The sequence below is a fragment of the Glandiceps talaboti genome, chromosome 10 (assembly GCF_964340395.1).
Source record: "Glandiceps talaboti chromosome 10, keGlaTala1.1, whole genome shotgun sequence".
NCBI classification, from domain to species: Eukaryota; Metazoa; Hemichordata; class Enteropneusta; family Spengelidae; genus Glandiceps; species Glandiceps talaboti.
This window is the reverse complement of record NC_135558.1, coordinates 12,424,282-12,442,031: the sequence shown is the minus strand read 5'-3', so window position 1 is coordinate 12,442,031 and position 17,750 is coordinate 12,424,282. Positions and strand designations below refer to the sequence as shown.

Genomic DNA, 17,750 nt, shown 5'->3' with positions numbered 1-17,750 from the left:
GACAACAAACCAACAGACAAACACTAATCCCCCCCCCCCCCCCCCCCCCCCCCCCCCCCGTAATGGTCACATCTGGGGGGGGGGTGGTGTTGTTGTTGTTGTAGTGTTTGTTGTCCATTGGTTTGTTGTCGTTTACACATGTATGTATCTACTCATTTGTCGTTTTATTTTGTTTGTTTGTTAACTTGTTTTTGTTTGTGTGTTTACTTATTTATTTATTTATTTATTTGTTTACTTGTTTGTATTTGTAAACAAAACTAACTGAGCCTGAGCTCCCTGTGCTGTAATTACAAAACCGATAATTTTGATAGAAAATTACTCTTTTGATTGAACGTAATTGAAAACCACTGATCGGATCACTTTCATTTGAACAATTTAGACACCCAAAGTAATGTCTTCACCAAATCTCAAGGCAATCGGTCAGGCAGCCTTTGACTTTAAGTCTTTTATACACACACACACACACACACACACACACACACACACACACACACACATACATACATACAAATGTACGGTACACAAATGCATACATACACACACATACAGATTTGTTTATGCCTATAACTCTACTAAAGCACTTTTAATTAGTATTCAGTTATGATATGAGTGACTGTATTGTCTACAAGTTATGTTGAGAAAATGTCAGAAAACACTGCAACTTCTACAAAATGCTCTCACATAGAATTGCCCATATGTTGGTATAAATAAAAGTACTTCACATGCATACAGGTCTGTAAGTAGACTGACTACCGGTACTTCATGAAAGCTTTATGGTCTAAATTCTGCCAAATATGGTACCTCAATACATAAATTAGAAGAAAACGAGGACAAAGCCCGTGTAAGTTACTCCACCCTACACACTCAGGTGAACAGAAACCCAAAATAGGTTATGTAGACAGTGATATACAATAGACAACAAAAGTTTTGATATTGAATTAAAGACGTAAACACATGTCTGTACATTGTTATACCAGGTGAAAAGATGCCCTAGTTTGGTAGTTAGAGAGAGAAACACTTCTGGGGTTGTTTGGTAGAAAGTTGTCATTTTGTAGAACAATCTGTCTTTGGTGACTACTAGTATACGTAGTTGAAGACCCTACAGTGGCAAAATTTTATAGTTGTGAAAACACGTACAATGTACATTTACAGAGCAACGTACAAGAAATACGGGTACTCTCCTGAAGTAGCTTTTGTTATACTGTATGTAGTATGTTTTACAAGTACTCTGGCCTTGCCAAAAGAATCAAAAGTTAAATTTAGGGAAGTAAATTTTATCAGTTTGCCTCTTCTCTGTTGCTGTGATTTCACAACTTTAAATGCCAAGTTTGTTGTTATTGTATTTGCTTAGGTCAGCATTTAGGTACACATGTAACATGAGTACCTGAGTACCAGAGGAATTTTCAAAAGAAAAGCAAGTGAATGCAGAACAGAAAACACTGCAAACATGAGTGAGTGCAAATGCAAAGTAGCCTCACTGGCACTCTCATCATGGGGTTTTCTTATCATCACATAATTTATACCTGAAACAGTAATCGTAAATTCTCCAGATTTACTCTATGTGGTTTTCAACACTTACATGGCATACAATATATACAAGGTATACAATATTGTTTTCAGTATTGCAAAGCAGTGTACATACCTGCAGTACAGTGAATGTGTGCACATCAATGTAAGTAATCAACTAGTGTTTTCAGTGTAACCACTGTTGCAAAGCAGTGTACATACCTGCAGTACAGTGTATGTGTGCACATCAATGCAAGTAGTCAAATATCGTTTTCAGTGTTGCAAAGTGTGTAAATACCTGCAGTACAGTGTACATGTGCACATCAACGCAAGTAGTCAATGGTACAAATTGTTTGTTGTTGCTTGGAGCACAAGTAACAGGCCACATGTTTTCTTTTTATAATGAAATGTCAAGCTGCAAACATATTTCCACGACGACACACAAAATACATATAATATGACAACCCATGACACCTTGAGTGCAAGTGTGGTACATGTAAACTCAGAGGGTATTTGCATAAGTGCTTGCAGTGCCTGTACTTTGACGATCATAGCAAGTGAAAATGCAGCAGAAAACACTGCAAGCACAAGTTGACCACATTCTCCTTCACAAAATTTGATATGAATAACAAATTCAAAACATTTGAAGATATATGACAAAATAAAAAACAAAATCTCCCATGGGACTAATGCCATGTAATTTATATATTTCATGTATGTTGAAGTTATTTTGTTTATCGTCTATCTAGAACACTTTCAACGTAAATTCACTACCTGTAAAAAAAAAAGTACACGTACCAGTACATGTAAATGCCAAGTATTTTGTTGATTCCCAACTATCTATGTAGAGTCTATATTTCTATTGGTATGTAGTGTCATATGATTCATAATCTCCTATCCATGGGGTACACAGTACATGTAACCACATAGCATTATCATTCTACAAGCTGCTGCAGTAATCAAACTCCATTCTAATCACCTCTCCTGACCTTTTTGTAATAAGTCGGATTACTGACAATGTTTTTTTGCTCTTTTTCCTTTTTATCAGCATCAGAACAATTAAAAAATAACTGAAGTTATTTATATATTTGTATAAATTCAATACGTAAGTACTTGGTTTCCAATAAGTCTGTGCTTATTTAATTATTATTTTATCATTTTTTCAATCAGACAACCCAACAATATGTTCAATGAGAATTGTTGAAATACCAATAATCAGACATTATACCTGTCAATTATATGAAAATATTGATACAAAAGGTCAATTTTATGCATAATAGTAGCGGGTTCAAATCATGATTGTGTTCAGGGGCTTATTTTATGGTATGGACCTAAAAAATCAATTTGATTGGATTTATTGTATGATATTACACATGACGTGTACAGGTGCACAAATCTGTTTATACTGTACACAGGTGATGAAACACTGTCCAGAAGGTGTACAATATTATGATGAAGTCATTATACACATGTATACCGGGTATTACAAAACAGTTTTAACAATTTTCCAGTTCAACTTCAAGCTACAGTAACTGCAGATTTAAAAGGTTAATTGAAACAATTTAGACATGGAATTGTTTGATATGCATGTTATAAATACTTGGCTGTTAGATATTTTCAACTGACATGTAGACCAAAACCTGGCAATAGAAAAACCTACATGTATAAGTGTACACGTACATGTATAAGTAACTATGATCCTGAGAACATTTCCCCATGAGGGGGAAGGGCTGGGGGAAGGGGAAGGGGAAGGGGAGGGGAGGGGAAAGGTATTGGTTGAAAGTAACTTCCTACATTGTAAGTTACAATGCTTACTCATACCAGTCATTATTTCAATGATACAAATTAGCCAAAACACTGGTACTGGGTAACCATGATGATTGAAAGGAGCAGTCATGACTCAAGGTCTACATGTTTTTTTTTCTGCATTATAAAAATAATTTCATATTTCATATTAAGAATAACTAATATTCATACTCTCTCTCTCTATCATGGGTATTTGTTTATAGCAGAACTACACACTGAGTAAAATTGGATTTAATCTATTCAATCACTCAAACCATAGACAACAGAATAGAAGGAGAGTCTCAAATGTTCAAACATATCAAATCATCACTCTACTATCAAACCATGAGATCTTTACTATCAAATTTAGGCAAATTACATGGATGATTCAGTCAACAACTATAGATTTACCCAGTATCACTGACATCAGGATCACGTCACCAGAATGCAGAGAAACTGCAAACATTAAAATCTGTCAAAAGTGATGACATGATTTTATACTCACTGTGACTAGTAAGGCACTTGTTGACATGAATTATAGCAGTGACTTAGGATACAATTATTTGAAAATATGTCAATATTATGGGTTGCTAAGCCACTGTGAATGCTAATAATGTAGTTTGTCATTTTGCCATAAATTTCTTTTTTTGTGTGCTCCAGGCACATTTGTATATGTCAAAATTCTCGAAGAATATTTTTACAGGTCACTGAACTTTATTGTGCCTATATGAGTCAAAATACTTGCTGATTAAGATTGTATGTCTGTACTTGCATCAATGGATGAACTTGAACTCAAGAAATAAAGCCAACAATAGCTAGCCTGCAAACCTTGCTCCCCCTTCAATAACTTTTGTTTCACACGAAGGACAGAGAGGCAAGTACATTGTACATGTACATTTACATATACATCCTACTGCCATCATTTGACAAACTTGAACTCTAGAAATAAACCTGACAATAGCTACATGTACTGATGTAGCCTAGACTACGATACATGTACATGTATGTCTTGTTGTTCAGCCCCATCGGCGCTTCTCAACCAATAGCTAGCCAGGCAGTCCATTATTACAACTGACTTAGATTAGGGTACATGTACACTATGACCCTATTAGTATCATTAAGGTGCAAGAACCGCATACAAGTGTACATGTACAACTGTCAGCATCAGACCGTGGACAAACGGAACCTGTTACAAACAGGGAAAGTAAACAACTGAATTGGATTAATAACACTTGGCACAGTATGTTGAAAGTACAGAGACATGTCATTTTATAAGAACAGTTTTATGGCCTCTTTACATAGTACATTGCTGTTCACAAACAAATTTCCAGTTCCCCTGGTATTTCATGCACACATAAAGAGGCCATACAGTTGATCTTATCAAACCATGGTGTGTAATACAAGTCTCTGCTGTTCCAACATCCTGAGCTACAATGTAAGTGTTATTAATCCAGTTCATTTATTTTTACTTTCCCTGTTTGTAACAGGTTCTATTTGTCCATGGTCTGATGTCAGCAGTTGTATTATAAATTTAGTTTTTGTTTATCCTGATATATTGCCAAAAAACTAAATATATTATTATTATCAAATAATATCAATGACATTTGTAAAACTGTCAATTTAAAAAGTCAAACTGAATTATTGAATACATTTTGATATTCAATATTCAATGAGGTCAATGCTTACAATTCTAGAAGACAAACTAGGATAAATTTAGCTTTTTTTTGTTTAACTGGTTTGAAAGTGATATACATTGTATTGTTTACACTAAATTAACTATTATTAATGCTGAACAATATCAATGATGTTAGAAAAATTGCCAATTTTGAAAGTCAAATTGATTTATTGAACACATTTTGATATTCAATTGAATATTTGACAAGGTAAATATTTACAATTCTAGTAGGCAAACTAGGATAAATTTAGATTTTTTTTAACCTGTGGTTTGAAAGTAATATTTGCTTATACGATATCAATGACATCAGTAGAACTGTCAATTTTTTAAAAGTCAAGCTGGAATTATTTATCAGATTTATTTTGATATTTAATGGTGGTGGTGGGTTTTTTTTTTGTTTTTTTTTGCATATTTTAAGATGTTATTTTTACAATTTTTTCTTACAAAGTCCTACAACAATGTACCTTTATCTGACACTAGTATCCTGTTTTACCATACCTACAGAATAAAGCCATTATTGTAATGACAGCAAAAAAAACAGACAGACCTTGAAAAGGTGAAGTTTACTTGACAAAACACCATGTTCTCAAGTATTAATGTTTTCACTAACCTTAATTCAGTATAAAGTGAAAGGGTGATGGACTCAGGTAAAAGCTCTACGAGGACACAAAAAAGGATTGTACAGTAGGACAGTGTATATACATGTATATAGTTAAATCTTGTGGTGTTCTCCAGGCATTTTTAATACTTAGATTCTTAGCACCAATACATTGTATTTTCCTGTAATTAGATTATCAAACTACAGTAAACACATGACATTTTTAATAATAGATGATATTTTACCCTGTGTTCATGATGTCCAACAGGGTAATAAGGTGCTTCCACAATTTACTTACAATGTAATTTCAATTTTATACTTCCCATTTTAACAACTTAAAAATTATGAGTTGGTCAGTCAGAAAAAAAATATAAAAATGAGTGTATCATGTACATGATGGTCATACTTTCATTTCATAATCATACTTGACAGTCTGAATGACTTAGAAATGGTAATTAAAATAAAGTCAGTAGAACTTTGAACCATCCAAAATTTTAGCAATAAACAGTAATGTTCGCTCAGGCACATGCTTATGGGTTCACCATAGTACAATAAGTGACGGTGTGATTTTTTTCCTAATCTTGCCAATTTTTTATTATTATTTTGCCAGATTGAAGAACATTGTAAATATGGCCATCCTTACCAGGACCCTGCAAAAATACCGATCTCCAGAAACCAATGTAAATTTCAGTAAATTACCCTACCTGTAGTTCTAGTAGCTGCCTAGTTTAATTTAAGTTATTGAAGGTATTGAAATCTACATTGTACAAACTTTATCATATTTTCTCTATCTGTAATTGAATTTTCAAACTGTACGTAAAAATAATAAAGATGTATTAAAAACTGTCCATTTCACCCTCTCTGTTCGTGTTACCAGAAACAATTTAGACAAAAACATTGAATATACATCATGTATTTGGAAAAGTGTAAATTTCATCTGATATTCCAATCCCTGTTACATTACCAGAGTCTCAAATTACATGTAATTATACAACATAAAAACACAAAATAAATGTAAAGAAATCTACATGTATGTTAATTTCATCAAATTTCTTCCTCTCTGATATCTAGACTTCTAATTGCATCAAAACGTGTACATTTCATCTGATGTTCCCACCCCTGTTACATGTAACAGATTTTCAAATTAATTATACAAATTCAACCTAAAATCACTTAATAAATGTAATCCATAGAAATTTGTGTTAATTTCATCAAATTTCTACCTCTCTGATATCTAGTAATTGCATCAAAACGTGTAAATTTCATGTTATGTTCCCATCCCTGTTACATGTACCAGATTTTTCAAAATATACACCATAAAAACACAAAATAAATGTATGTTATTTTCTTCAAATATCTTCCTCTCTGATATCTAGACTTCTAATTGCATCAAAACATGTAAATTTCATCTGATGTTCCCATCCCTGTTACATGTACCAAATTTTTCAAAATATACAACATAAAAACACAAAATAAATGTATGTTATTTTCTTCAAATATCTTCCTCTCTGATATTTAGACTTCTAATTGCATCAAAACATGTAAATTTCATCTGATGTTCCCATCCCTGTTACATGTACCAGATTTTTCAAATCATACAACATAAAAACACTAAATAAATGTATGTTATTTTCTTCAAATATCTTCCTCTCTGATACATGTATCTAGACCTCTAATGGCACCAAAACACTCAAGCAAAGCAGCCTGATAAAAGTGATAAATTGGCTCATTACATCTATTCAATCCTTAACAACAAACTCAACTAGACACAAAATGTATCAATGGTCCAGTTGATGGATGTACTGTTCAGCACACTAATGCATTAAATCAAATCACACTCAATAGATGGTAATGTCATCATTATGCTACCATTTAAAGTTCAAAGGTCATGACAACATGCTGACTAAAGGCTTTCATTTCAATTAACAACTCAAATATAACATTTCACTTATTATCCTTTAATAGAAAATAATAATCAAATACATTACAAACAACATGTTACTGTTAAGTTCATTGCATTTTGGTATTTTTTCGATCTAATTTGCACTAATGGTTCTAAATTACTGTTTTTGTATGGTGCACTTTATCTGTATAAAATAAATCAAACATGACCTGATATAACCTTTGAAAGAAAGGAAATCACATGAAAGGTATTATACTATATTCGGAAAGGGTAAGGTCACTGTATAAATAGGATGTCCATTATACCAAAAACATCAACAAATTGGTGTCCTTTTATCAAGGAAGAATGTACCTTGAGGACTGATTGGTTTGAAAATCCAAATGATCCCGATCATCTACAGACTTGTCCTTGGTTTTCAATCTAGTGCTCCAACATGTAGTGATGTACATGTATATGTATGTCAACATACAATGTATGTACATGTACATCACTACATGTACAGGATCAGTGAATTAAACAGCCAATGACAAGTCTCTGGGCTATGAGTCATCCTAAACTTTGCCATATGAAAGCTTATTCCTGGTCTTTCTGAAACCATTAATTGAAATTTGGTTGTTCAATACAAATCAATGTATCTTTAGTTTAAGAAAACTGTCAATCTGTCAATTTCCCATAGTGTTACCTGCACAGTATTTGGTGACCATTTTGAAATACTTTTCTGCCCTACTCAGAAATATTGCACGGTGATCCCAAGTTTTTCTTCTGGATTTTAACTAACAATGGGTTTGAGTTTCAGTAAAAGTAACAGTAAAAGTTGAAGTGTAAGACTTCTATTCTGAGGTACTACAATTTACAGACCCCTTCCCCCCCCCCCCCCCCCCTCAATACTGGTCTCTGTTATAACTGCAACTTTTTTTTCAATTCAAATGTATTTGATCTAATTTTTTATCAAAGAAATAAACAGGCCATACCTCTTTCATGCCTGTACGTTTTTTTATATACAGACATCAATCACAATTTGTTGAAGCAAGTATACACAGAATGACGAGTACAGAGGTACATGTAATTCAGTTAACCAGAATGATTCAACAATTTCATGTAAAAATTGGGTAAATTATTGACTAGGGAAAGTGAATGCAAAGTAGGAAAAAACTGCTGAGCGATTACAGGGCCTTGAAGAATCACAAGGTCTGGTGTTTCATTATCATTCTCCCTTGCAGTCTCCTGTTCCCAACGCAATATATTTTTTGTTGCTGTATTAGGCTAAAGAAAAAAAAAAAAAATCTGGTTCTGGTCAGCGCGCGCGTGCCCTGAATACCCCCGCGTCGATCCTTTTTTTTCCAATAATTTTTGCTTTCCTGTTCCTTATTTATTCCTGATATCAGGAGAACAAGCAGCTGAAATCTACCCTACATGTACATGCCAAGACTGCTTAAATACAAAGCCTAAACTGCTTCGAAGAAAAAGGAAGTTTTTCAAGAGATAAATATGATAGAACAGAGTATGTAAAGTGTCAAAAAAAATGTGTATTTACTAATTTGCAAAAAAAAAAAAAAAAAAAAAATAGAAAAAAAACATTTGCTTCCACTTTAGAAAGTTTACCCTGACCAGAACCAGATATATATATTTTTTTCTGGCCTTACACTTATTTTTTTTACTAAAGACATATACATTGTATCCTTGAACCTGTATGTTCATTGGAGGGAATTATACAGCAGTAAAAGGCCTTGTACATTCCAGGCTGTGCTTGGTTAACCATGTACGTGTAGTCTACTTGTCTATGAGTAAGGCCAAATGAAATAAGAGTGGTTTAGAAATGCCTTTCAGATCTTTTTTTTTGGCATTGTACCGAATCCTGAAAACATGCAGTATTGTATTTCTATTCTAAGTGTTTTTCTTTAACCACAGTGCAGTTGTACATGTACATTGTAAGGTAAACCTACGTGGATATTACAATCACTAGTCTCCACTCTCCTATTACGAAACTTATGTTTGGTATATATCTAAAATGATGGCCCATTGATTTTAACAATGTGAAATGTGCCTCGGAAATAAACTTTTTAATATTCTGTTGTTACTTTGTGCACAAAAAGTCCATCTTATTCTCAGTTAAAATCAAGAAAAAAAATTCAAGAATCGCTAAACAAATATTTGAAATAGAGATCAAAATGTTATCATTACTACATAATCAACGTCATCTTAGAATCCAATATGGCTGCCAAATACTTCAAAGGTTGTTGATTTCCTTGAAAACAAGATGGTGAACCCCAAATTTCCTTTATTATTTCAATAGGACCAGGAGAAATGTAGGATTTTGTACATGTATCACAAAGATTGGGGAGAATTTAAGTCTCTACAACTTTATTTCACAGACACTGGTCTCTGAGGTGCATTCTCTAGTACCTTTAACTGTACATACATGTACATGTGCAAGTGCTCAACCTCACTCACAGTTGTTCCTGGCTCGGAGTCTACCTCAGGTACAAATGTATTAGGTTTTGCAGTATAATGTATGGAAATGATGTCACTTTAACTAGACTATTATTCCAGTTTTCATACCTACAACCCCTGCCTGACTAATATAACATGTACAATGGAGGCATTGTAAGTGATTATCACACACTCAGACTCAGTTTCACTTAGCACTTGTGATACTAACATGCAGGTCAGTCCTACTTGGGAGGGATCTCAACAACACACAGCGAAGGTTATTGAAATGCTTCAACTGGCTGTCTGAGTGTCTAAGCTACTAGTACATCAATATCACATCAACAGTTCACTATTCAATCTTCTCTACATGTACTGCATCATTCTCAAGTCATTTTATTGGAAAGTCTCCCCATGATGTAAATAGGCACGAGGTGTTTGAAAGCGTATCGACAGGTTAATGTACATGTATGCAACACAACAGGCATAGGGATGCTTTCATATTACACTGTGCAATGTACACAAAAATAGTGCCAATGGCTTTGTACCACAACTGTATAGTTTATTAAAAAATGTTTATCCACATGTTGATCCATGCTAAGTATAGGTATTCATTTGTTGAATGACTATCCAGTTGCCTATCCAACCATGTTGTTATCTATGCAATATTAGCGATCAATTGGCTGTTGCTATGGGCGTGGTCATGTTGCTAGACATATTTACATACATTTTTTGAATGCTTGTTCACTGGACTATGAATCCCTGATGTCATCTTGCAATATTCCTGATCATTTGGCTGTTGCTGTGGTCTTGTTGCTAGGTACATTTGTATATTTGCATACATTTTTTGAAATTTTATTCATTTGTCTATTAATCACTGTTGTTATCTTTACAATATACACAATCATTTGGCTGTTGCTATGGGTGTGATCTTGTTGCTAGGCACATTTAAATACATTTTTTAATGTTTACACACACACACAGACAGACAGACAGACAGACAGACAGACAGACAGACAGACAGACACTTAGCGATGCCTATAGCATTACTGAACCTTATCAGTTCAGTGTAGAGTGATACAAGGTAGATTTCATTTAGCAAAAGGAGTCTGATCAATAACTAAAGCAATCAACTTATTATAGGTAAAACCAAGTCACACATATTTGAATTTCTGCCTTTTGTATACACATGCACTTGTATTGATTACTGCTATCAACTTTCCACATACATTTCAACTGTGGATTACCCCTTCCTTCCCACATGATAATTGATATGTGTACATCCTGAATTTCAACTGTGGATTACCCCTCCCTCTCCACATGTGTACATTTGTACATTCTGAATTTCAACTGTGGATTACCCTCCCTCTCCACATGTGTACATTTGTACATGCTGAATTTCAACTGTGGATTACCCTTCCCTCGATCCCCACATGATATATGTATACCACGATCTAAACTATGGATTCCTCACCTCCCCTGATCCCACACATGGCATGATGCGATATATGTCATGCGTGAGGGTCATGGGAGGTGGGGATAACCTGAACTTCAACTATGGATTACCGCCTCCCTCCCCACATGATAAATCCAAATTTCAACTATAGATTCCCACCTCCCCTGATCCCAGATATGACATTATGCAATACATGGTATGTGTGAGGGTCAGGGGAAGTGGGGATAACCTGAACTTCAACTATGGATTACCGCCTCCCTCCCCACATGATAAATCCAAATTTCAACTATGCATTCCCCACCTCCACTGACCCAATACATGACATGAGATACAAAAATGTAGCATGAATTTCTACTATGGATACCAACTCCTCCCCCCACCACTTAAACATACATTATGTACAATGTACCCTCATCCCTCAACATCATGATCATTACACATGTACATGTACCATCACTGTCCCTAATATGTTGTAATTTCAAGACCATTTATGGGTTCAAACATTGGGAATTCATGGTGATATTGTTCACCATGCATGGTGCTACCAGGTCATACTTTTCTTTAGTTTAGTCTGAAGTGATCTTTCACAAAGTGACTTGCAAACTCTGTGTCTCATATTTCCGAGGTGCACACTAAAGGAATCATAATGAGTGACAAAATACCAAAGATCCTAGTTTTCAACTAGTATGTCAAAATGGATGTATCACACTGTTGACTGCACACATGTATACATGTACATTTGTACATGAACATCAAAGTCATACTAAGTACTTCATAGTGATAGTTTCAATCATGATATTTAAAGGCAGGTTCTAATTTGGTATTCATTCCACACATTGCTACAATTTATACACTCCAAATGAGCCAGAGATACAATGTAACTTTGTGACAGCGGGTAAATGATGTAATACATAACATGCAAGCTAAGCTGTTGGTGTTCAGACAGAAAATAGGGATTTACTCACTCGTCATTCTATGTCTGTTTACTGCACTGTTGAGATGCATAATTTGGCTGGTTGTACAAATGTACCTCCTAGTATAGTCCTTGTATCATTCCAAGGGCAAGTAGGGGCAACCAGCTGACAATGTATCTTGACAATTCAGTTAACTGGCTAATGTCAAGACCAATGTCCATGTACTTCCATGTCATTGGTCATGCAGTGCAAATTAAAACATTCAAACTCACTTATTTTTTTACATTTTTTTCAAGAATTACACTTATGCAGGTATAATTACATAATCCTCTAACAACATTTTTCTTCATTCAGCTGGAAAGTACTCATTACTCATTCCTGAAGTCCTATGTCATTCACCTTTTCCTTGTTTGTATGAAGAAAAATATTGGGGAATAATACATTGTGTGTGTGTGTGTGTGTGTGTGTGTGTGTATGCATATGTGTGTATATATATATATATATATACACACACACACACACACACACACAAACACACACACACACACACACACACACACACACACACACTTCCTTTGACTTCATTCTTTGGGAGATTTATATACCACAGATTTGGCTATCCGGCTTGAAATTATTTTGAAAGTATCACTTTCTATTCTACTATGGCTTGGAAATGTTATTCTTCAGAACATGATATACATGTACTGTCAACGCCAGTATGTCGAGTCAGATCTAATCATTTGTCTCTATTCTTTGGGAGACATATGCATGTACAATGGTATAATATACCGTATGCCAGATACTTGGCTATCTGGATTGAAAATGCTGTTTGCCAAAATGATATACTAGTACATGCAAATCATTTTATATGTATATATGTACATACAATGTATACTGTGTTAAGCCAGTATTTTGAGTCATATATCCAAGTCTCTGCACTAGAAGACGAAAAATATCTTGAAATTATTAAAGGCTGCAAGCCAAATATGAATGTACATATATCAATCTATCGATCTATCAATCTGATTAAAATCTGATGTTGGTGAATACGGCTTGATTTCTTTATTTACCTCTATACATGTATGTATTTCCTTCATTTAGTGTCATTTGTTTTAAATTTTGTTACGACATTAATTGTCAGCTTCTCACCTTTTTATCTTGAAATTAGTAAAGCTGTATGCCAAATATTAATGAATTAATGAAACCATAGACAGTGGAGAACTGTCTATCATGGACCTACCTACGTGTAAATGTATCTATTAATCTGATTAAAATCTGATGAAGTGAATACAGCTCGATTTCTTTATTTACCTCGACTTCTATTTCTTTCATTTAGCGTCATTTGTTTTTTATTTTGTAAGAATGGTCGCACCTTCCCACCTTTACTATCTTGAAATTACATGTATTAAAGCTACATGTCACTTGCAAGTCAAATATCCCTGATAAACTACTTACATGTATCTATCTACACAGTTACATGTACCTCACTTGTAATACTGAGTATCAATGTTATTAATACCATGAAAGACAGAATGATGACATCACACATTCAGATTATGGTCAAAATAATTGAAGTGTTAAAATAGTATACATTACACCATGGATTAATCACGATTAAATTTCCTGGCATGGTTACAAAACAGAAATCTCCTAAATGTATAATGGCTGCCTGGTTACATATTCCCTTTTCTTTCATACAGTCGTACATTTACATGTAGCTGACATGTGAAGAATAGGTACAAAATATGTCTGCATATTTCATCATTTCCCTTCCATATTTACTTTTAATACCGGGGAACAAAAATATGGCTGATTGCATTTCTCTATTCTAAAGGGAACCCACAAAAGTCATTTTCATCAATTCTGCACTCCTCTATTCAAATAGAGTTATAACACTTGACAAATCTGGCTTTGGTGTGACCTGCTGTACACAGGGACAATGCATTGTGGGAAAGAAACAAACACAAACTCAGCCACACCTTTGTTCCCCTTTAAACTCAAGTGATATTACGCCATTTTAGTTAGTATATTGGCTACATGTTTTTTTATATTGGTGTACTAGTATTATCAACTGACAATGTGACTCTATTGATGGGAATAATCAGGATCTGTAAAACCTGGCACCTGCAAACGTAAGAACAACAAGAACTCCCGATAATGGTCAAATAATACTATATTATTCTTATTAATACAAATACATTTTTGTGTATTATTACAGTTTTGGGTAATTAGATGTTTACACAGTCTGTTCCAGCAATAAATGGGTACAAAAACAACTACATATACTATACTACTACTAATAATAATGAGTTTTGTATTACAATCTAATTATCAATAACGTTTCACCTGTTCAGGTCAACAGTGGTAAAAGCCAGCAAACAGACAGTTTGACAAAGTCTGTCAACCTGAACAGGTAGAACATTCCTTGTAAGTAATAAGAACCCTTGATCATGACACAGGACTAAATTATTCCATGGTAGTGTTCACTGGCTCTGTTTGATACAACCTTGCAGAAACCAAAGAAGCTGCCCATTCTACACTTTAACACCAAGATACAAATGTAGTAATTTCTTGCTACATTTCGTCTCAATGAAATAAACTATTTAAACGTACTGCAACTACATGTAGGCACAAACACGTGGGTGCCCATGTTTTGATGTCTGCATGGTGGCAAATTAGTTTTTTCATTTAGACAAAATGTTGCAATAAACTGTATTCATTCAATCTTCGTCTGTGCGGTTACACGTATATCATTGAACCAGTGAACGGTACCCTGCAACACACTGTACGTGTACTGTTTGATAGAAATGTACGTGTTGACTCCCATTGGTTATAGTATCTTGTTTCTCTAATGGGATGTGTTATTTACCAAATGCTACACCTATAAATTTGTAAAATGAGAGGCAACTGTGTTGATAATAACTGTAAGTGGTAATCCTTGAAAAATGTAATCAAGTAGTTCAAATTTCTAAATTCATATTTTCATTTAGCAAACACTTATACTTATTCCCTACAGCAACACACTTAACAAAATTCCTTGCTTCCCTTATTGAAACAACTTTCTTTTGTCGTCATTGACATTTCACATTTATTAAACTGACATCCATACAACTATACAACAAAGATGTCAAATCAGTCTTCATGTACATTTGTACAATGTGTGTTTACAAATGAAAGACAACACAGTCCTGATTCAAACGCTTTTCTTTGCATAATTTTTGTTCCATATGAAGACTTACATACATGTACATGTACATGTGTATGTTACTCACTACACTAGAAATCAGAATAGCAAAAGATGGTTTATACAGAGAACCTGATAGGATAGAAATGATGACAAAAATGGAAAACAGTGGACCTGCTATATATATTCAAGTTAGGGGGCTAGGGTTAGTATAATGTTAGGGAAAGGAATGGGGTAAGACTCCCTAGCATACACATGATTTGCATCACCATCAATGGATTGACACGCTGTTTTACATGTGACCTAAAAAAGACAAGCAGTTCTGTTAGAAACAAAAGGATGTGTACATCAAGTGTTCTAAAACTGCATGTGTACATGTACATGTATAACTTGTAAAATGTAAGTTGTAAACCTGGAAATTTTCGCTAAAGACTTATTTTCACTTATTTCGGCTGGGGAAAACAAAAGTGTCAAAAACAAGTAGTGACTAAAATGCATTGTACATTACATGAACACAAAGTACCAATCTAGCAATTAGGAAAAAAATAGTTTCTTTTAAACATAACTTAAGATTGTAAAATCGCAAAATCTTCTAGTAGCGAACATATCTAGAGGATAACTATGTAGCCTAGTATAAAATCTGTGAATTTTACAACATTCCCATGTGAACAAGAGAAGTCAATGACATTATTGGCGAAAATTGGCCTCTCAGCTGGCTATCACTGGACCAACCTCTTCAGAAAACAATCTGTACACACTCCAATATTATTATTGATGTACTATTAAGTCATGTGTGGGGTCAAGGAAGGTGAGGATATATAATAACCTGTACTATAATTATTATCAAGTAGTAAGTAGTGATACATTGTAATTACTTTACTTACATAGCTGGTACAAATTAAGAAAATGTCTGACACCTCAACGAGAAAGCCAGTAGTAGAAAATAATGTGTTATGAGCATACCATTAACATTACAAGAGCAAACTAACACTGGAACGTATGTGATAGACTTGACATGACGCGACATCTGTTTACAATTCGATCTGTTGAGAATGAGTCATTCACTTCTCTGATTGCAAACATGTATGTAAGGACATTCAGCGATTTGATAGGGGGAAAAACAGACAAGCATGGGATACTTTGAATGATGGTTTGAACTACAATATTTCAAGATAGTGAAATCAATGGTGAAATTAATTCCTCCTTTGGTATGTTATGGCACACCATCATCCCATAATTAACTTCAATTTCGAAAATCGAAAGTAAGGATGTGGCATATTTCCTGTTGTTTCAATCTCCTTTGTGAGTAACCTATACATCTTTTTTGTCGTGGAAGTTACCATTTTGGTGAATGTACAGTGTATGGTTACCACCTACACTTACTATGTCGGTCGCGATGACGCGAATGAACGATCATTTCCATACGATTCAAAAACGACACCATGCGAACGTTCCATTTACACACACACAATCCCATGAGCTCGAGCCAGCCGTGACAGACACTGGTTACTCGACCCAATATAAAAGAAAGGGCGTCGATTTTTGAACCAACGCTCTCCAAAATCAAGGGATTTCAAGCTACATATACAAGGGTGACGTTAACGAACTGAAAACTAACATGGGATTGAGAACTCACCAGTCTTGGTGACGAAAAAGTGGACGGTATAATAGCCCTAGCGAACTAACTTACCTGTCGAGCACACCACTAAAAATTGACTCACGGCGAGTACGATTGGTAACCAAACAACAAAATGAAACGTCCTTTTACAGAATATCTCCATGGACAATTATTGATATATACAAATGTCTAATAATCCAACAATTATGTTAAAAATGCAAACTTCTTTCGTCTCCTGAGCACTGCTGGTTCCTCAGCCTTCCTGTTCGCTTACTGTTTTGTTCTGACGTCAAATCACCTGTTGAGTAATCACTTCCGGGTCAAAGTACCACTTAATCGAGTAGTCACTAGACTATTCTGGGTTATGAATAATACTTTTTTGGAACAGACTTAACAAGAAAAAGATGGGCAAAGAAGGAAAAAAGTTTGTCTTAATATACGTTTCGATAAAATAGTTTTGCACAAAACGTTATCGTCAGTAATAAGGTGAAAAATATAACTTTTTCATCCACATTGATATAAGTTCTTTGTGGTCTAATGATCTACCCAAAAGCCTAGATCTTCAAGTTGCAATGTCTGAGTTTGTGCCACATTTTTTTGGAATGTCATTTTATGTGGTTATGTCACAGGGCCCTCAGGCTTAGCTAATTATGTTTACGAAAACAAACAAACAAACAAACAAAC

The 17,750-nt window shown here is 34.4% G+C and overlaps 1 protein-coding gene across 2 annotated transcripts in view; it reads right to left on the bottom strand.

Moving 5' to 3' along the window:
• Window positions 1–17,341, bottom strand: part of LOC144440990 (multiple epidermal growth factor-like domains protein 9) — a 32,536-nt gene extending 15,195 nt beyond the window's left edge. For both annotated transcript variants that reach the window (XM_078130490.1, XM_078130492.1), the window contains exon 1: window positions 17,139–17,341. In XM_078130490.1, the coding sequence (XP_077986616.1) occupies window positions 17,139–17,229 (91 nt within the window). In that variant the 5' untranslated portion in view covers window positions 17,230–17,341. The remainder of the gene's footprint in view (window positions 1–17,138) is intronic.
• Between the last annotated feature and the right edge of the window lie 409 nt (window positions 17,342–17,750).